This window comes from Nuphar pumila, chromosome 14 (assembly GCF_984573655.1).
Source record: "Nuphar pumila chromosome 14, dmNupPumi1.hap1.1, whole genome shotgun sequence".
NCBI lineage: Eukaryota > Viridiplantae > Streptophyta > Magnoliopsida > Nymphaeales > Nymphaeaceae > Nuphar > Nuphar pumila.
Window position 1 is genome coordinate 25,663,778 of NC_143262.1, and position 22,540 is coordinate 25,686,317.

At 36.5% G+C, this 22,540-nt stretch overlaps 1 protein-coding gene across 1 annotated transcript; it reads left to right on the forward strand.

Moving 5' to 3' along the window:
* Positions 1–9,902: 9,902 nt before the first annotated feature.
* On the forward strand, positions 9,903–10,611 carry LOC149816657 (heavy metal-associated isoprenylated plant protein 23-like). The gene is made up of 2 exons (XM_089987702.1): positions 9,903–10,078; positions 10,189–10,611. Exons 1-2 carry the CDS (start codon positions 9,928–9,930, stop codon positions 10,485–10,487), a joined length of 450 nt encoding a protein of 149 aa, XP_089843828.1. The 5' UTR covers positions 9,903–9,927; the 3' UTR covers positions 10,488–10,611.
* Positions 10,612–22,540: the final 11,929 nt, after the last annotated feature.

The following is a 22,540-nucleotide window of genomic DNA, read 5'->3' on the forward strand; positions in this document are numbered from 1 at the left end:
TAGGTCAAGAACTTGTAAGCAGAATTCGAATCAGCAAGTAATTCCACTTTGGGCCTGAAGTTGGCCAAAAAACTGAATCTTGTCTGTGACCAGTGAAGCGGCCCAATTTATTTTTGACATGTCCATCCAAATATCTTACCGTCATATCAGTCTAATCTGTCTTGAGTAGCATGAATTTTTTGAATTGAGTTTTTGTCAGCAGTTCTTAAACCAAGGGTTCAAAATGGACAGATTTTTTGTATCGGGACGGCGGCATTGCATTATACCATAGTTACTAGATTAAGAAGCGGGTGCCAGAAGGGATGCTACGGGGATCAAGAATAAAGACGGGGTGGGGGAAAGGGCAAGAGTAAGTCCATCCCCGCCTTCATCTCGTATGGGTTTTGATTTTCACCTTCATCCCCGGTCCATTCCCCGTTTTATGTCCTCCTTCCCCGGTCCAAATGGAACGGGTTTGAACAGATTCCCATTTTTCCCTAGTCCATTGCCATCCACAATACAAATCAGCCAATTCAGACCAATTTGCAATGATACCGACAACATTCCTAATACCAGTACAAATTAAAAATCATATACGGTCAATTAGACAAAACAGGAAGGAAGGTATTTATAAGCGCTCACAATCCACATAAACCACATAACTATTGCAATGCATACAAATAATAAAGGTTACTTTACATGCACGCATGCACTACTTGCCTAAGTTAACAACATTGAATCAAAAGAAAACACTAAAGGCACAATAAATGCTCCCATACTGACACTTAAGAGGTCAACATAATGTTGTGGTTTTGACTAAAAAATATTAGCCTTTTGAGCCAAGTTTTTTGGCCAAAGAGCTCCAATTTTTTTTTTATATATTTACACGGAGAAACCACCCCAAGATCAAAGACCTAGCTGCGCTGGCTTTGTCTGTCGTACTTACGGTCATTGTCCTAGCAACGTAAAACTCTATGGACTTACCCCTTTCCCCCAAAGAGTCCTCACGTCGCCTCAGGTGTCTCATAAGTGATTTTCAGCTCTCTCTCTCTCCATTCTCTCTCTATGCACCTTCTTTATGAAGTTGTTCACCGTAGTCGTGTCGTGGTGATCAACCTTCTTAGTGCTAGGAGAGGTTGGCTTGCACCTGAAGTGTAAGCTTAGTTGTATACCTGAAGCATGGTTGTAACCAATCTTTCAGCACTTGGGTTTACACTTGGTGGGGCAACTATCGCTTTTAAGAAAACTTCATTGTTGCCTATATCGAAGCTTTTGGTCCCAATTGTTGTGAAGAAAATCTAACAATTTAAAAGTAACAACTAGCTCTATGATATCAACTGTTAAGGTCAAGAACCAAAAGCTTTCTAAGCTCTCTTAGTTTGACGAGACCAAATTCAAATAGTGGCAACAAAATACTCATATTCCTTACCATGGTTAAGGTGGTGTAGGTACTGACTCAGTCATACCCACCAAAATGAGAAGAAGAAACCGTTGATGAGAACAAGAAGCACCGCAAGTGGAAGGAAGATGATTGTGTACCGAAGGCACATTCTAAATACCATATCTGACAAACTGTTCAACCTATACTTAGATGTGGACTCTGCACAAAAGTTGTGGGAAGCTCTCCAGAATTAGTACAATATGGAGGACATGGGTAATTGTAAGTTTCTTTTTAGCAAATATATAGATTTCAAATTTTTGGATGACAAACCTTTTCTACCTAAGTGCATGAAATGCAATTGTTGACTCATCAACTTAAGATAGAAGGAATGAACCTTGATGAGCCCTTCCAAGTGACTGCTATAATTGACAAAATACCTAATTCATGGAAGGACTGTTGTAATATGTTGAAACATAAAAATGAAAAATTCACCTTAAAAAAACATCTTTCACATATTCAGATTGAAGAAAAAGCTCGTTATAGAGATAAAAAAAAGAAAATGTTAAAGTTGGCACCAAGGTGAATATGTTGGATCATAAGCCAAGGTATAAACCTAGTTTGAAATCTAAAAACAAGAAACTCAAATATTTCAAGAAATATAAATGCAAAATTATTTTCTACTATGTGTAACAAACTGGGGCATTATACGAGAGATTGTTGTCATTGTAAGAGATAGGGCACCAAGGCAGAATTACCCAAAGAAAACCTAATGGTTGCAATAAGCTCGACTTTTATGGTTTAAATGGATAAAGGGTGGTATGTGGATTCAGGGTCTACAATTCACACTTATAATGAATGGATTCCGGCAGGGGGTCGACCCCCTGCCGGAAATCGCAGGGGGGGGGGGGCGTCCTTTACCTGTCTCCGGGCGGCGGGGCCTGCGGACGGTGGGACCAGCGAACGACGGGAGTGGGAGCGGCGAACAGCGGGAGCAGCGAAAGAAGAAAAGAAAAAGCTGTCTGGAATTAGGGTTATTCGAAACTTAGCGACAGAATTAATCCGTCGCTAAGCCAACGTAAATCAAATTTATGAAACGAGCGACAGACTATATTTCGTCGCCAAGTCTGTCGCTAATTAGCGACAGACTAGATTTTGTCGCAAACGTCGTCGCCAAATGGTGCGACCGTAACGACAAAACAATATGTCGCAAAATCCATCGCTAAGTAGCGACGGACTGGGCGACAGACTATATTTCGTCGCTATTTTTGTAAGCTTCATTAATTATAGCAATGGATGTTTGTCGCTCGTTAATCTGTCGCTAACTAGCGACGAAAATATTCCGTCGCTAAAGTCCATCGCTAACAACGTATTTTCTTGTAGTGTAAAACATACGATGTTGTGAGAGAAGACAATCGAGTATATATGAGAAACTCATCCTACGAGGGTTGAAGGAAAAGAGATTATGAAAATGCAATTCACATCCGAGAAATGTCTTACCCTCACAAATATATATCATGTATATACTGTAATAAAGAACCTTATATCAGCCTTTCTACTGACCACACATGGTTTTAGGTTTGTGTTTGAATCCAACAATTTAATATTGTGAAAGAGCTATATGTTTGTAGGTAAAAGCTTTGTTTCTGATGATCTATACAAACTGAACATGATCAATAAGACTGTTTATATTTTTGCTTACTTGCTTGACTCTCTTGAATGTTGGCATGTGAGGCTTGATCATGTGCATTTCGATTCTATTAAGAAAATAAGTAATTTAGTTCTAAATTCTTGAACTCATACATATTGATGTTTGTGATTTGAAAAATACTTAAACTCGTGAGGGTACTTTCAATGATAATTATTCTAAATTTGCTTATGTTTATATTATGAAAAGTAAAGATGAGTCATATGAAACATTCAAGATTTTTAATGTCAAAGTTGAAATTTTTACAATTGCAAAATTGCATCAATTAGGTCAGATAGAAATAAAGATTACTTGTCTCAAGATTTTATCAAATTTTATGAAAACACGGCATACATAAACAAAATATTACACCTTAAACTCCCGAGCATAATGTTGTTGAAGAACATAAAAATAAAACCTTGATTGATATGGTGAATGATGTGCTTATTAGTTCTACTTTTGATTTTAATTTAAGGGTTGTCGCTTTACTTAGTTCGTGTTATATATTAAATCATGTGCCTTACTCAAAACTTGATGTTATTCCTTATGAATTATGGAAGAATAAAAAACATAATTTGAGTTATCTTAAGGTTTGGGGTTGTGTAGCATATGTAAGATTGAATGAACCCAAACAAACTAAATTAGGGCCTAAAACTAACATGAATTTTTATTGGCTACTCTTAAAATAACAAGGCATATAGATTTATGAATATAGAAATTAGAGTAATTTGTGAATTTATGCAAGTTGAATTTAGAAAATATCTAACTTTCAAAGAATTGTAAAATCTTTCGTCTCCCAATTCATTGTGCGAATCTATATTCAAAAAGTGTGTTTTGGAACCTAAAAATTTAGAAATTAGAAAAAGCAAGAGAACTAAAAAACCTAAGAATTTTGGAATATATTTTTACATTCACATGATTGATAGAGATCCATTATTTTTTTTGAATTTATGCCTTCACTTGATGTTGCATCTTAGAAATAAGCTATTCAAAGCAAAATTGATTCTATTCTTGAAAATAAAACATGGGTTTTAGCAAATTTACCACCTAGTTTTAAATTGCTTGGTTGTAATTGCATTTTCAAAAGAAAGTTTAGAAATGATGGATCAATTGATAAATTTAAAGTGAAACTAGTAGCAAAAGACTTTAAACAAAAATTCAAAATTGATTATTTTAATACATATGCTCTAGTTTTAAGAATTACTTCAGTTAGAATTCTTATAGCCTTAGCTTCAATTTTCAAACTTGAAATTCATTAAATGTATGTTAAATTCATTTTTTTGAATGGTAACCTAAAATAATAGATTTACATGGAACAACTTAAAAGAGAACAAAGTTTACAAACTACTTAAGTCTTTGTATGGTTTGAAACAAGCTTTAAAACAATGATATGAAAAATTTGACCAAGTGGTTTTTTGTTATGATTTTAACATTCTTGAAACTAAAAAATGCATCAGTCCTAAAGTTGATCATAAAAATAATCATTATCTATTTACATGTAGATGGTATGTTAATACTTAGCAATAGTATAGAATGCATAAATGATACTAAAAAAATTTTGTCATTTAATTTTGATATGAAAGATATGAGTTTTGCTTATGTGATTTTTGAAATCAAACTGGTTAGACATGAGCACGATTATGATTGGACTCAATCACATTATATTGATTGCTTTGATTGCAAATCTATTGATACCTCATTTGATCATATTATTAATTCATCAAAGTACATTGAAAAGGACATTTTTTAACTTGAGTATAGTAGTATTATTGGTAGTCTTGCATATGCGATGAATAGAACTAGACCAGACATAATATTTTGCATAAGCAAACTAAGCAAATGTACTATCAATCTGGGATCTGAGCATCGGGATGCAATTTTCAAGGTCCTAAAGTACCTTAATAAAATATTGAAATATGGGTTATTCTACATGAGAGAACCCACTAACTTTGAAAGGCATAGTGATGGAAATTAGAATTCAGATAATAATGATTTTATATCCACAAGCATATAAGTCTTTAACCTTGAATATGGGGTAATATTCTAGGCATTGTAGAAACATATCATCGTAACCCAATCCACTATAGAAGTTGAGTTTATAACACTAGCATATGCTAGTATAAAAATTGAATGGCTGAAGAATCTTTTGATTAAGATTCCATTGGGCAGCAAACCCTTGCCCCCTATAGTGATTCATTGTGATAGCCAAGCTACTATATATAAAGCAGAGAACAATATATAAAATAAAAAATCTAGAATATCAGTCTAAAACACAATACTGTGAATAACTTATTAAAAAAAGTAATATCAGTTGAATATATGAGATCTTGCCAAATTTTGGCAGATCCACTTACGAAAGACATTTCACAAAATATCATTAAAAGTGCATTTAAGGGATTGAGATTAAAACCTACTAAAAAAATTACCCATGATGGAAACCCAACCAAATGACTTGGGTCAATTGAGTTCTTGGTTCAATGAGTCACTTGAGTAATTGGGTGAGCACTAAAGAATACATAAAAATAGAGAGTATCTTAATGTCCCATTTTGATGTAAGTACTTGAAAACTTATGATATAAGAGTGTGTCTCATGACACTTAATGAGATCTGTAAGCTAAATTGATTAAAATGGTTCAAAGATATTTTTACTTTTGCCATAGTCACCTATGTGAGTATGAATGTGTGGGTCGCCTTCTATAAGATTCAGGTAGTCTCTAGAGCACTCATCAAGTGAGATGACACATATGGTTACTTGAAAAAAAATGTGTGAATGAGATTAAGAAGTTCACAATAGGAACTAAATTTAAAGCTTCGCTACTTAGTCTTTAAGACGGTCTGAATCTTGTTTATACTAAGTGAAGGTTTAAACCTAAAAAGGTACTTTGATTTATACATGTAACTTTTACAAGCAGTTTTTGGTTTTTTTTGTTATAATTTTGACCCAGGTGAAGGATTATTATGGTTTTGGCTGAAAATTATTAGTCTTTTGAATCAAGCTTTTTGGCCAAATAACCCCAGGGTAGCTGTGTCGTGGTGACCAACCTTATCAATGCTAGAAGATGTTGACATTGCATAAGATGTGCATGCATGATTGTATCCAACCCTTCTCTACTCAGGTTCACACCTGGTGAGATAACTGTTGCTTTTAAGAAAGCACCATTGCTGCACAGCTCCAAGCTTTTGCTCCCACTCATTGTGAAGAAAATCTAACACAAGGTATATTAAGCCAAACCCCATCAGCATAAACAAAAAAAAAAAAAAAACAATCGCAACAATAAATGCATGACAACTTGACAAGATAAAATGCAAGGAAAACAAAAATGATTCTTGCATATTGTTGCTTAGGATATCCATAGTCAACAAACAATTCTCTCATAAAACAAAAACCACTTGACTCTGTTTGGGCGCCTCAACTCCGAGTTGTATTGCAGTTTCCCCTAGTGCTCTTATGCTCTCTGCTGTTTGAGAGCAGTGATGTTGCCAAAACACTGCATAGAGTGGAGTTAGCAGCCCAACACCACATTTCAACACTATTAACAGGAGGACGTTTTTGGCAACTCCATCCTCACTACCATATTTTGGTAACATATGAAAATGGTTTCAATGCAAGGCTCCCAAACAGAGCCTTGATGTCCACAGACTTCTTGAATTGGTTGCCAACGTTACCACACACAAAAGATAAACAACCAACTCGTTGCAACTATGTAAATAAAAACCTTGCAACATTGATTATAAGTTAAACAAGATCCATTTCCACGATTAATGCCACTTGGAAAAGTCATCGAACAAAAGAAACTTCTTTAAGAGTACGCAGAGAACGTTTCACCAATTAATCACCTAAATACTATAGCTAAAATGATATATCTTATGTCAATCCTAACCGTTGATATCAAAGCTCAAAGCGCCCACTGATCAGTGGGTTTTGCATGTATTTGACAAATATTCAAATTGATCTTATCCGATTTGTAACAAAACATACCTAAGCATTTCGACCATCTAAGTATTAGGTGTATCCTATAAAAGTATTAGGTGTTTCATTCTTGTGTAAATTCGTGTATGTTTATCTCTCTTTCGCCACACTGATAATACATGGTTTCTGCAGCCTGCCATTGAACTGCCCTGTTCTATTAGAATTTTGTTCATATGTAAAGGACATGTGGCACAATCTTGCAGCCATTATCAATGGTTGGGATTGGCATATGATAGAGGCCTGTCATACGCCATATGACTTTATCTGACCAATGGTGGATCTGCTTACACTGAGATAGCTAGCAAACATAAAAAATAGAGGACAGTTGGCTTCATGGCTAATGGTGTCAACCGGTTGGGTACCAGACCCATTCGTACTGGATCAAGTAGGGTAAGGGTCTGGCAACAAAAGAAAGGGTCCAATTAACTATTCAGATGTGACTTGTGGGATCCAATGATGCTAGGTATGGTGTATGAAATTTTATACCAGACCCAGACCCAGACCTGACCTGCGTTCCCATTAATATCCGCAAATTTCAATCTATATCTATATCTACTGGGTATGGATTGGTTTTGATTTATTTATGATAGATCTGGTAGGGCCCAGGTCCACACTTGGTACCAGTACCTCAGAGTTGGATCCCTTGTAGTGAAGGTCTGTGACCCGTTAACATCAACAAATTTTTTTTGAATTTATAACCCGAAAAAATTGCACATGGCATGAAGACCTGGCCGTGCTGGCTCAGCCTGCCATATCTCCAGTCGTCGCGCCGGCAGCGTAAAACTCCGAAACTAAGATCCTTGACCCTGAGACCTTTGTTATGCATTGACTTGAGCAGATGAGCGACGCCCATGAAAATTGAACCTTGAGTGCCCCTCTAGCAGCCAAGGTCCCCACCCACTACGCCAACCCCTTTGGGCCATTAACACCGACATTGGAAAGTGAGAAGCTTGGTTGGAGAATAAAACTAAAACGTATGGGGGCGCCTATATCTATATATACAGGCACCTGTTCTTCCATGCCACAAGAGCCTAAACGAGATGATCAGGTTAGAGTCACCCCTAACGGATTAGCCTTGGATGCAAAGAAAACACACTGTGTAGAACCCTCAAAGATGCGTCTCACAAAACATTTTCAGAGCCGTTCATTTTGTAGATGAATAGCATCTAAAGCACAAAAAATAAAACAGCTGAAAAAAAAATGGTAGTGTTTGGGTTGCCGTGCATCTCATCCAAGACCACACTGACGATATTATCGTTGGAGATGTACGGTCTAAAAAAGCTGGATCTTCTTGGCTTCCTATGACACGACATTCTCTCTCTCTCTCTTTTGAGAGAGAGAGATGCATTTTGTAACGTGGTGATTACAGTAATTACAGTTATTAAACTGTACAAGAGGCCGTGCGTGCGCCCTACCAACTTGCCTGTGATAGTTTTGCTGCCACTTTTTTTTTCTGGCGCTTTGGTACACCACCGTACAGCTAAGACATGGTTGGTTTTGGATTTTGGGTTAGTGGTTAATAAAATAACTTTCCACTGCAATGATGAGGGCAATTGAAAACCATACAGGCTGAACCCACCTGACGTGACTTTGAAGTTGGTCTCTATCTGTCACTCATGTCCTGTTTGTGTATCTGCTGCTCTTGATTCGGTTCAGTAACAGATCCTTCGAGAAGACCGCGGCTGTGAAATTATTTGCGTGAGTTGTAGCAAGTAATGATGTCAGAAGGAGTTTCGGCACCGAATCTTTTTTCCAAAAAAAAAAAAAGATTCAGAAAGTACAATCCAAATAGCTTTGAATTGACTTATTTAAAATTTTAAAAATAAAAATAAAAATTTATATTAAGAAAAAAAAAAAGCGCAAATAAAGTAAGTGATAACTGATAAAGTTTAAGCTAAATGAGCTACTCATAGCTCTGCTCATACCTGTTATATAAACCGATAATGAACGAGTTTGTTGGTTAGTTTACCAATCCTAATGCCGTGACCCTAATATAGGTCAGAAGCTTCAACACTAAAATTGCAGCTCTATGATTTTTCTGTTTTTAGGAAAAAAAAATCGTGCTCTTCTACAGTGGAACGCAGTCGTACATAAACATGCAAATTGAACTATAACATAAGGTATATAGAGAGAAAACTTAGTGCAAATGTAAGAAGGATGCAAGAGTCATCATCCATCTCAAACTAAGCCAAGTTACTTGCAGACCAAGTCCGAGCGGAGTAGGCCATCTGCCCGAGTCGGCAGTGTAATAGTGTACAAGCCAAGACCAATACGTTATGAATAGCCCGCCAGTCAAGGGTGGTATTGTTTCTTACCCACAACTTCCTTGCCACCTGTACAGAACCAGCTGTATTGTTGCCCATGTCACCTCCTCAGCCTCTCATCCCCCACTAATCACCAGCCACGTGTCCTTACAGTCAAACTAAAGTGAACACGTGTCAACATCATGTTTCATCTAACCTTTTCATGATTGAGGCATGGCCACCCTACCTTTTCCCACCCGATGTGACTGTTTGCAGCAGCTTGCTTCCATACCAAGTAAAATATGTGCAAAACTTTAGAGAGAGAGAGAGAAAAGCAAAACCAGCGTTGTACTCTGTGATGCACAACTCATACGGTAATACCTAGTCTACAATACATCATTATTTAATGCAACATACACGTACCAAGGGATAGATCTTTAATTTGTTTTTGAAATTTCTACTCATTACGTTTTTTACTTTTACTTTTTTCTTTTTAACCTTTTGTTTTGTCTTATTTTCCCATTTGCTTTACTACCTAGCAGTTTCCTTGTAATGGGAACGGTTGTTTTCTGCCCCCTCAAGTGCCTATATATGCAAGTAGTGCTCAGAGGGAACGGTTTAAAGGCAGAGAACTGAGAGAGAGAGAGAGAGAGAGAGTAGAAATTACATCATGGGAGGAACTTTGGAGTATCTCTCAGGGTTATTGGGTGGTGGGCACAATAAGAAGCACAAGAAGCAGGTGCAGACTGTGGAGCTCAAAGTCAGAATGGATTGTGATGGGTGCGAACTCAAAGTTAAGAAAGCCCTCACGTCAATGAAAGGTATCATCATTATCATCATCACCATCACCCTCGTTCATCAGCACCACTATCAGCATCATGATCCCTTTTAAAGTATTTGCCTAATAATGTTAAATGGGTTTATTCTGCAGGGGTTGATTCTGTGGAGATCAACAGGAAGCAGCAGAAGGTGACGGTGGTTGGGCGCGTGGAGGACAACAAAGTGCTGAAAAAGGCAAAGGCCACAGGGAAAAAGGCTGAGCTTTGGCCTTATGTCCCTTACAATCTGGTGGCATATCCTTACACTGCACAGGCCTATGACAAGAAAGCACCTCCTGGCTATGTCAGGAATGTTGAGCAAGTTGCCTACTCAAATCCTAAAACCAGGCAGGATGAGCAGTACACCAACATGTTCAGTGATGAAAACCCCAACTCCTGTTCCATCATGTAGCTTCTTTCCTTGCTAGGTTTCTCTGAGACATCTGTACAAAACCATCAGTTTTCCACACCTCTCAAGATATGCTTATCTCATATGTAGTTTTTGTGAAACAACAGGGAGACTATAGGCTGAAGAAGTGCTCCCTCCCCATCTGTTATTACTGGGCTAAAGGGTTATTTGGTCTAGTATTTGAGTTGGGTTGATAAGGTTTTGGTTTGTGGTTGGTTCCTTTTTTCCTGATTTTCTCTTCTTTAATCAGAAGACTGTACATCTGTGTGTCAATGAGAAGGCATGAAGGTGCTCATTTGATCTTGTTTGCATATACGATTCATCTTGTTTTGCATTAGTTTGTAGTGGTTGCTCTGCTGACGCCATGCATGTAGCAGCACAGTGAGGTTTAATGGAGCCTTGGAGAAAGTTCTATATGTCAGAACATGGAAAAAAATCAATGTTGTCACTATCGGCCTGTATCGGTCAATACATGTCGGCAGAAAATCGATACGTTTCACCCTTGAATAGGTTATTTTTTAATAAATGTAAAAAATTACTTAAAATTATTTTTAAATATTATTTTAATAGCTTTAATACGTGCTACGTTTTGATTGACACGTAATATTTTTTAATTTTTTTTTGGCTGATTCAGGACAATTCACTTGAGTATCAGTATCTAGCCGATTCACCTGAATCGTTGGCCAAACGATACAAGAAAATATGCACTGATTGTGAACACATTTCACATATAAGGTTTCCACGGAAATAAAGCCTTCGGCTATTTCTTTTTCCCACCCTCTTAACGTATGACATTTTCTCTCCCATCCCTAACTCTTATATAGTTCACTTTTGATGCACTGAGAAAAATAGTCGAGGGGTCTTTCTTTCTGCACAAAGATGTTTAAATAATTTCGGCGTTTGGCAGTGGACCGAGGGAAAACTGGGCTTCGCCCCGTTTGGATCGGGAATGGAAGATCTGGAACGAAGGCCAAAATCAAAACCGGTGCAATGATGGAGGTGGAGATAGACTTATCAAATCCCTTTTTCTCCCATGTCATCTAGGGCTATCAATAGGTGGAGTATGTGTTAAAGAGGGTTTACCTAAACCTTACCAAATAACAACCAATGGATTTGGATACCTGACCCAGATTAAGTCGGGTCAAAGAACGAATCCTAAACATGTATTTACACTCAAAATTACAAATAAAAATATTTGGGCATTCGACATTTTTAATAATCAGGATAAATTTCATCCCAAACCTGATCCACATGTTTCTCAAGTTGGGTTCGGGTTGACCTAAATGATATTAAAGTCAGAGTTATTCATGCCCATAACCATTATTTGGGTTCGGGTTGAATCGGCATCCAACACAAACCCAGACCATTGACAGCCCTGATTTGGATGGACAGGCTTAACATGGATGGGTTCAAAAGGACTAATAACTCGTAACATTGTCCTTTGCCACAAGGCCCAAGTTGGGAGTACTGCCGAGAGGTGCGGTGGACATCAAGGATTTTATCAGTGAAGCCCTGCACTAAGTCGGCCTGGTTTCAAATAGAACCAATGTTGTAAGAATCGTCTCGGTTTCAAACTGATTCAGGGAATCCGGGTATTCCAATTCGAGGCTGAATCAAATGGAATCGACCAACTTTCAAAAAAAGAAAATAAAAAGGCACGTCCCACAAAAATATTACAAATATTTAAAAACTACTTTGACCATTTTTTTAGATTTATTTTAAAATAAGCCTGTTCAGGTCGTCATCTTACTGATTTTCTGCCGATACGATACGATACGAATTGTCCGATTCACGAAGATACTGACAATATTTCATAGAGCCAGTTTTTTACTTGGTTTAGCAAAAGAAAAAAAAGGGTCATCACAGCTTGCCTTTCAAAAAAAAAAAGAAGTGGGTGACTGACCAGCTTGGCAGAGTGATTCGAACCTGGGCCTTCAGCTTGGCACAGGACCCCGCTTACTTATTTTTGGCAACAAAAGAAGTGGGTGACCACCGAGGTGGTATCCCATTTGGTTAGCAGGGTCATGTGTCAAGCTGAAGGCCTAGGATCAAATCCCTCTGCTACATGCGGCGGCTGTTGTTCTAGTAAGGGTCCGCCTAACCCCAGCTCGCCTTTCCAAAAAAAGAACAGAAGTGGGTGAGTTGTGTATTCATTTCTGCTCTTGTCCACGGGTGAAGGTGCAATGAAAATGGAATTAGGCCTTTTGGTGCTGCTGCTATCTGTGTTTTGTGGGTGTTAATGGCTATTATGTATTCTGGTGGTTATATTTTTGTGGGTGTTAATGGCAATGAAAATGGAATTAGGCCTTTAATATCATGATGTAATGAAAACATCATGAATATTAAATAAAAAAAATATCATGATGTTTTCAAATAGTGGTTATATTTTTATATATTTATATTTTCTATTTTTATTTATTTGATTTAAAAATGAATTGTTTCTTTATGTTTTCATTACAAATATTGTTAAAAGCTATATGTTTCCTATCATTTTTAATTTTTATTATTCTTTTTAATTATTTGTAAAACATTCAAGATTTTTCTGAAATTTTTGCAAGAAAATCCACTTAAAAAATATACTCTTGAGAAAAGCCTCGTTGCTAAGCATAAGAGTTGTGGTTTTGAGTTAAAGATCCATTACTATAAGTGTGAGTTGTGATTAGTTTTTTTTCTTTTTTTGTTGGACAGAGAAAGCTGTGGTTAGGTAGACCCTTACGAGTCATACAACCATACCATTTGGGGTTTGAACTTGCGACATCCCAACAGTGACCTGCACTAACCAACAGTGACCTGCACTAACTGTTCCTGCCAGATAAGCGAAGCGCCCCGTTGGTTGCTTTGTGATTAGTTGGAAACATATGATAAAACAAAAGCAGGAAATGTTATTTTAGTGGTCTAAAAGAGACTTTTCTTGCAGGATCATATTCAAAGCATATTCATCATTTAAATTCTGGTGGTTAATATGTCATTAAGAAGAAGGGGATGATTTAACTAGCACACTTATTGGTCCTTCTCATCAAAGGAAGACTAGTTTCCATGAGAAAAGGGTAGAGGTGGGAAGAGGATGGCAAAGTTTATGCAATCAATATTTCATCAAAAAACCATCTCTCTCTTCACCAGGGAAACAGTGGGGGACTTGATCCAACTCGCTTCACCAAAAACTTAGCTGGTTTTGGGAATAGTCCAGCACAGATGCGTCCCTAGCATCGGCACCAGAAGCTTCTTAAACCTTGGAAGACTTGCATTCCCTTTTAAAATTTATGTTTTAGTGACAGAATCTACATATATAATGAATCTTATTTTATCAAATTACTCAACATTCGTTTAGAGTAAAGACTATAGGTTTTGATTATGTTTATGATAGATTCAAAGTTCTTCTTGGGAGGAGGAAGAAGATTGGTTTCTTGATTGACATCTTGTAATAACGGTGATGGAAGTGATGAAATTGAGAGGAGGGAGAAGAGGAAAATAATGGTTTTGAGGATCACCAGCCTGCAAAGAAAGAGGTCAGCCAAAACCAAGTTACCTTTTCAATTCTTATTCTCCTTATATCTCCTTACAGAAAGCGAAAAGGTCCTTCCACATCGTCGGAAACTCTTCTTTAGATTGACAGTGTAAGGCTATGTGGCTATAAGGTGATTCTTGGAGGCTATTCCAACCGTCACAATGCTCAAATGCAAAGAAACATATCTTTTGAGAGTTGAAGGGATTTCTCCCGGGTGTGTCCCAAACTTGAACTCTTTATACAACTATAAATGCAGTCAAGGGTATAGTAGACATACTAAGTCATAGCAGAGTCATGCATAGACATTCACAGAAAAATAATGGTTAAAGGCATTCAAACTATGAAAGAGTTGAGAGTGTGGACCTCCGTTGCATTTCGAGCCTAACAGCTGAAGGGGTGTCACGAGTTTGAAACCCAGGATGCACGTCCCTCAGTTCAAGGCTGAAGCCGAGTATGCTCCTTGTTGGGCAAGGGGACCTAGGGTTTTATGCTGACAAACACTGCCAATAGGACATGGGCCAACTGGTTGTACCTTTCGATGAACAGAAAATCAACAATTTTCTATCCACCTATGCAAATTGGTATTATTGTTATATAGCAATGAATTTTTTTGTAATATAAGATGGTATTATTGCTATATAGTTATGATTATTATTGCCATATTGTGTATGTGATAGGAAATTGTGTTCACATTCTATGCTTCTTATAGCAATAATTGTTACAAAAAATGACTATATTATCTTTGCAAAATGGTGATTTTCTCAAAATGTTTATCGATTTGACAAAATCTCCTGCATATCTAAAATCACTGATTCTTGACTTTTTTAGGATATTTTTGCCATTTTCACATAAGAACCTGCTGAGGTTCGCACGATTAATAGGTATGTTGTAGAAAGTTCACATGTCAATAAAAAAGAGGATTTTGCAAACATCTGCAAATATAGAACGACCTTTGCAAATATAGTACAACCTTCACTAAGATAACCTATAAACCTCACTTAAGTAAATACTCTTCGAGGAGGTTCGCAAATGCGTGTTGACATTCGCAAATACTTGTTACAAATATCTTCGACTTTTATACTCTGATGAGACCCCTGCATGTTATCTTTGCGAAGGTGTATTATATTTGTGAAGGTCGTGTTGTATTTGAGATCTCATCAGAGTGCAAAAGTTAGTACATGCACACATTTGCAGACCTCCATGAGGAGTATTTGCTTAAGTGAGGTTTACAAGTTATCTTTACAAAGGTTGTACTATATTTGTGAAGGTCATATTGCAATAGCCTTTTTTTATTGATAGGCTGTGAACTATCTACAATACACCTATATGTCACGCAGGTTCATGTGCTAAAGGCAAAAATGTCTTAAAAATGTCAAGAATGGATGATTTTGTAAAAGATTGTCAAATTTATAGGCATTTCAGGAAGCGCACTATTTTTGCAAGGATATAATTGTTTCACTGCTAATGAATAGTTGAAGAAAACTTTTCCAAATGATCAGTTATACTAGTCATGCCTAACATGTAAAAGCGACTTTTAGTTCTCCAAAAAAATTTATAAAGAGAGAATGCTGGGGCCCAGCACACGGTCAAGGCATTCAAAGCACTGTAATGTTGAATCTTACAAGAGTACCAGATGAATGTATATTAACTTCACTAAATGCAGTGAAAAGAAGAGAGAGAGAGAGAGAGATTCTCACCATGCACCACTTTGGACAAGTAAAATAATTATTTTTTATTTTTAATACTAGATGCATGTTTGGTAGCTCCAATCAAATGAACCTTCTTTCTCACAATGAATGAATCAAGACAAATGGATACAAAAGTAATGGTAAAAGATATCCCAACACCCATCCTGTCTTTTGCTAATATTCTAATTAATCACAAGATTCTAACATGCATCTTCATAAATCTGGCCTGTGGTACAAGAAGATAAAGATTTGGTGGAGGCTTTTGAAAAGGTGGGACAAATGCATGGCCTCCCACTATAAAATATGTATCAATTATTTGCTCCCGGCACAATCATTCTCCTATAAATGCCATAAAGTTGCCTTCCTACCTCATCCCATTCTTCATGTATCAAATTTAAAAGCCTATAAAACTATATCGTTGAACGCTTTTTTTCACCTTTATTTCTGCTTCTAATAATTCCAATACAATTATCATTTAGAAAGCAATGGTAGAAAAGGGCAGAAAAAATATCAGTTAAAGCATTGATACTTTAGCCAAAGCCTGTTTTGTACTTTATATCAGGAAATGCATCTCAACAGGTTAGCAGAACACCATATGGTGCTTACTTTTGTAAAGGTATCATGTCAATGTCACTCTAATTTTGAGCAGATATGAGCTGGAGGTGAGGGATGAGCCGAATCGGTACCAAAATTGCACCAATGAGCTTACATGGGCTTTTTATGAAATATATTATTCACAGAAATTAGTGCTAGTCATAGTCACAAATATCAGACAGAGTTGGAAAATCTCACCATAGAGTAGGATATTCTAAAGCCATGAAAATCTTGATAATTTGTTGAGATTAATTATCACCTGCCTCCAATATATTACAATATTATTGTAATTTTTGTAGCTTCGAATTTTTAGATATTACTATACATTGTTTTTTGTATTTTATATATATCAAGGTTTTCCTGACATTTTTTCTTTTTTTTAATCTTGGGAGTTTTTTTCTTGCCGAGAAAAACCCAAAAATGGAATTTTTAACGATGGTTGCTTAGCTCAGCCATATGCTCTTACACTGGCATTACGGTCTTGCTCCTCAAATAATGTGAAAAAAATCACTTATTCTAAACTGTTAATAAATATATTTTCCATACATAGTGGACCCAATTAGACTGGGTCCGGACCCGATACCATACCAGAAAATCTGGTCCAAGTCTGGTTCCACCTGGGTCCGAACCAAACCCGACCCATTGAAACCCCTAGTAGCAAGTGCCCATTTTCGGTTCAGTAAGGATTGAGTCAACATCAATCGCTTGGTAGCTCTAGCTTGTATGATTTACATAACCTATTGATACCGAACAAACCCTGTAGACCATCCCCATAGTGATGGTGTGGAGGGGCCCAATATATGCCTTTTCATATCCTGGTGATACTGTTGTTGTATATATTATGATCATCGCCATTATTTATGATCAACCCCATGAGTAAAAGTTTCACTATCGTGCGATATAAATGTATAAGAATGGATTCAAACAATACATCCACATATACTGTTAAATTTCATAGTACAAAAATATGGAGATGCTGTATTTTTTTTTTCGAAATATGAAATACGCAGATTTCCATTATAAACCCTGTGAGAATAATAAAAATGTGCAATCATGTTTTGTATGTATGTAGGGGTGTCAACGAGTTGGGTTTGACCCGTACCATACCCTATACCCTATAGGTTCAAGGTATGGTGATAAACAAGAAGCTCTCACTAGAATCTGTGTTGGACCCGAAGGGTCCGATTAATATATATGGAGTTAGGTATGGTTTATGAAATTTCAGACCAGACCCATGACCGACCCGAGTTCCGAATAAGATACGCAAATTTTCAATGTAGAAAAGTTAAAAAAATATTATTTTACCGGGTATGGTCCGAGTCTAGTTTATGGAATCCTTATAGGATCCAGTTATGGTTTCTCTTAAGGTAAACCCGATTAGACCTGGGTCCAGATCCGGTACCACCATCTCAAATCAGATTTGAGTTTGGTTCTACCTGGGTTTGAACCAAACCAGACCTGTTGACACCCCAGTATGCATGCATGTTTTGCATTTTTGTGTTCGTACTTTGGTACGAATATATATGGGCTGAGAAACAAGACGAGAAGATGATGACTGGGCTCATGCTTTGCTCGTAAAAAGCATGTTCAAACTCCTAAAATAGGCTCAGTTAGCCAAGCATGAACAACCAGTGTTTGGCTCGGTTTAGCACATATAGGCTCGTTAACGGTTAATAAATATATTTTCCATATATAAAGAGGGGAATAACATCAGAGTTTCATGCCCCTCCTTTTTTAAAAACTGATAAACAGCATTTTAGCGGCGGTCCATGACTGCTTTTAAAAGGCTATTGCACGCAAAAAAATAAAAGGTGCTGCAGTGCTTTAGCAGCTGTCTTGGAACATCACTAAAGGTCGGAATTCTGTCCAAACCTTTAGTGGCGGTCCAAGACTGCCTCTAAATCACTGTAGCATGAAAAAATAAAGGCACGTGCATCGTCAATCGTGTGTGCAATCAATGGCATGCATGCGTCTAATAACGTCTGACCATATTAAGGTCTGACATTACTCTAAGCATCAACAAACTCATTTTTGCTGCTCTTTAGTTGTGAGCATTTGTTGTGATCGGTCAATATTTATAAGTTACTTTTTGTTAGTCAGTAGTAAAACAATAGAAACGTTGATTTTCACTCACAAAAAATAAGGGATAAGGTAAAAGGTCCTTGGCATATTCTTTTCTTTTTTATGTCTTGGTTGTAGGCTTTTTTAAGTCTTTCCATGAATCATGTTAAATACTATATATGTAATACATTCATGTTAAATTCATTTGAGTATACACACAAACATAACAAATAAATAAATAAATAAATGAACATGCAAACCTAACATTTACTTCACTTGCCAACAAGGTATTTTCGTAAAATTCATATTATTTTGGCTCATTTTGACTTTCCTCACCAACATATTTTCATCAAGAATTAAAATTGAATATAAACATATACATGTCAAAACCGCTACTTAAAATTGAATATAAATACGACTCAGAGAATTTACAAGTACTTCAAGCACCACAATTGCTTTTTTGCTTGGGGCTGAAAATAAAAATTTCAACGGCTTTAATTTATTAAAAAAGACAACATAAATACTGTGAAGATAGATCTGATAAATCCAAGTCCAAGTCCAGATATGTGACTTAAGATCTGATCAAAGATCCAACGTTGATCTAAGAACCAACGTATAGGCTCCCGCATTGGACCAGCTTCAGACTTCTACGTTAAATCAACTTCCAGTGTAGAGGGTTTCAAGGATAAGAAGACTCTTGTTGAGAAGAAGTCCTTTCCTGATCAACATCTTCTAAATATTATATCTCAGGAATCTAAGGTGATGGGAAATTGTAGAGTCCAATTCACTCATGGTTATAATCATAAGAGGTTCAGTTAGACCATGAACCTCACTCATGTAACTTCTATATAAATGAAGAGGCACCTCTCCTCCCAACATGAACTCAAATAAAGAGAAAGAGAGAGAGAGACCCTCAGCTTGGACTGAATCACTTTAAAAATGTGCTTCTTGTTTATATATTTGAGTGCGCTTGTGTGATTTTAGCTTTTACATGGTATCAAAGCCAGTTGGATCCATCTAGTTTGTATAATTTATTGGTGCTGCTCATTTTGCTAGAAGAGATGGTTTCAAGCTCATCATTGTTGGTTCCCAATCCTATTGTGCTATGATTCTCCTCCCTTGTGTCTGTCAAATTGGATCATGATAATTATTTGTTATGTCATTCTGAGATAGAATCCGTCTTATACAGTGAGGACCTTCTCAAGTACGTTGTGAGACATTTCATGTGCCATGTCAATATGTTACAAAAGGTGAGACACTCAAAATCAATCTTAAAGTTGTCTTAGAAAAGGGAAGACCAACTTGCATTGAGTTGGACCAAAGAAATTATTACTAAAGTCATTTTGGGGTAAATTATTTGTATTTCATCTGCCTAGGACACATGAATTATGTTGAAATAATCTTATGCATCTCATTCAAGTCTTAGGATTCTCCAGTTAAAACGTGACTTACAAAATGTTGAGGACAATATCATGTTAGAATACCTAAATCATGTTAAGTTCTTATTTGACTCCTTGTGTGTTGTTGAGTAGCTAGTTTCTAATAGTGATTTGGTCCAATTTACTTTGAAAATATAAGAATTTCATGACTATTGTCATTACCTCCATCCTAAATAAGTTTTTCAGGTTTAATGAGAACTTTGATCACCTTTTAAATCAAGAAAAGCGACTCCAAATATTGAATTCTAAGCATTCCCAGCAAGCTAAATCATCTATGACTGCATTCTTTTCTCAAAGAGGTCGTGGTCGTGGTCGTGGTTGCGGTTGTGGTAGCTGTGATGGTCATGGAAGAGGGGTTGATCGTTTCAATCCCTTCTAGAATTTTCAAAATTTCAAGGCTAACAACAATCAAGGTCGAGAAGCATAAAAAGTCCAGCGTGAAGGTGGCCAAAGGGATGGTCAGGTCATATGTCAATTTTATGGTCAAAAAAACCATACGACATGCACATGCTATAATATTCTGGAAGCTTTTACAATCATGGTTCTTAGTAGCATGTAGGAAAATAATTGGTACCCAAAAACAAGCACTACTCACCACATGATGCCAGAAGATCAATCTATGGGAAGCAAGTCAAAGTATTATAGACGTGATAGAGTTATGAAAGGCAATGGTGTTAATCTTCGTATCTCAAGCATAGGTAATATTATTTTACTCTTTCATGGAAATCAGTTTGAGCTCTTAAATATTTTACATGTCCTTGCCATAAAAGAAAAATCTTTTATCAGTTGCAAAGTTTTTTTGAGATAATAATTGTACTTTTGAATTCAATGTTGATGGGTTTTGTGTTAAGGATCGAAAAAATGAGACTATTCTCCTAAGAGAAGGAATCTACCCTCGGGTGAGTATGAAGGAGAATCATGGAGTTACCGTAGTTGTCGTAGGTGAAGCTAATTTTGCTCTTGTTTCAGATAAATTTTCCAAGGATGTGTGGCATTGTCATTTGAGACATGTTAATTTCAGAACATTAAATTCTCTTGAACAAAAACATTTGATTTCCTGTGATAAAAAGATGTGTTGTAGTGATATATGCTCTAGTTGCATCGTAAATAAGATTCACAAACTTTTGTTTGAGAAAATTGAATTTTTTGCCAGCTCGCCATTAGAAGTTATACATGCCAACATGTGGGGACCTGCACCTCCTTCAAGAAAATGATATGTTTACTATTTACTCTTACTGGATGATAATTTTCTCATTTTTTATGTATTTTTCCTTTGTTTAGAAAATCTGATGCATTGATATGTTTTGAAAATTTTAAGGTTGTAGTAGAAAATCAGTTGGTAAAGAAAATTAAAATCATAGTGATGGAGGTGAAGAGTTTGTTAGTGGGGTCTTCTCTGAATTTTTAAATAAACATGGGATAAAATGGTGACTCTCATGCCCAAATACTCCTGCAAAATGGCATTGTTGAACATGAGCACGGTAGATTAGTCTTTTGGTTCACGCATCTCTAGATGCTAAGTTTTGGGTTGATATTTTTTTTTATGACTGTATATCTGATTAATAGGATCCCAAGTCTTAATCTGAGTGACATAACCCCATACGAGTTTGGGTATGAGCATTTAAAATTTTTAGATGCACGTGTTACTCGTATCTAAGACCTTATATTTAACTCAAAATTGTCTTTGATGTAAAAAATATATGTGTTTATTAGATATAGTATCAATTATAAAGGATTTGTCTGTTATGATCCTATTAATATAAAAACCTTTATTTTCATACATGTTTTATTTGATGAATCAAAATTTTTATAAGTTGGAACACCAAGAAAAAAAAAACTGTGATGGGATAAAGAAATTGTCTCTTGGATTCAAAACTCCAAACATACCCAAGTTTGTTTGGAAGACCTTAGTGCCACCTAGCTGGTCAAACCCCACACTATGCATGTTGTCTTGCTTATATACTCACGTTACCTCAAAGGAACTCTTAGTTATGAGCTCCACATTAGACCACTGCTGGGCTCTCTGATGCATATTGGGTTGGATAACCAGATGATCATAAATCCACCATTGCTTGATTAACATTTCTGAGATCCAATTTACACTGGCCGAGATCTTCTAAACAATATATTATTGCTCTATCTAGTACAAAAGTGGAATACAAGGTTGTTGCTGGGGGCAACATCAGAACAAATGTGGCTTACACAATTCTTAAAGGGTTTGGATTTCAATTTATCTCAAGCTCCGGCCCTTTGGTGCGATAATTTGGGAACTACATACTTGACAACTAATTCAATGTTTCATGCCAGAACAAGACACATAGAGATCCATTATCACTTTGTCAGAGAAGATTGCTTGTGGTGACTTGGAAGTCTAGTTTGTTCTCTCTGAAAACCAGATTGAAGATATCCTTACTAAAGCCTTACCTGGACTAAAATTTCACTATTTTTCAGACAAGCTCAAGTCTTGGAGGGATTGGCTTAAGGGGACAAGTGAAGATAAATCCAAGTCCAAGTCTAAATACATGTGACTTAAGACCTGATCTAAGATCCAACGTTAATCCAAGATTCAAAGTAAGTGCAGACTCCCAAGTTGGATCAGCTTCAGACTCTCATGTTAAATCAACTTTCAGTGTAGAGATTTTCAAGGATAAGAAGACTCTTGTTGAGAAGAAGTCTTTGCATAATAAACCTCTTCTAAATATTGTATCTAAGGACACTAAGATGATAGAAAACTATGGAGTCCAATCCACTCATTGTTGTAATCATAAG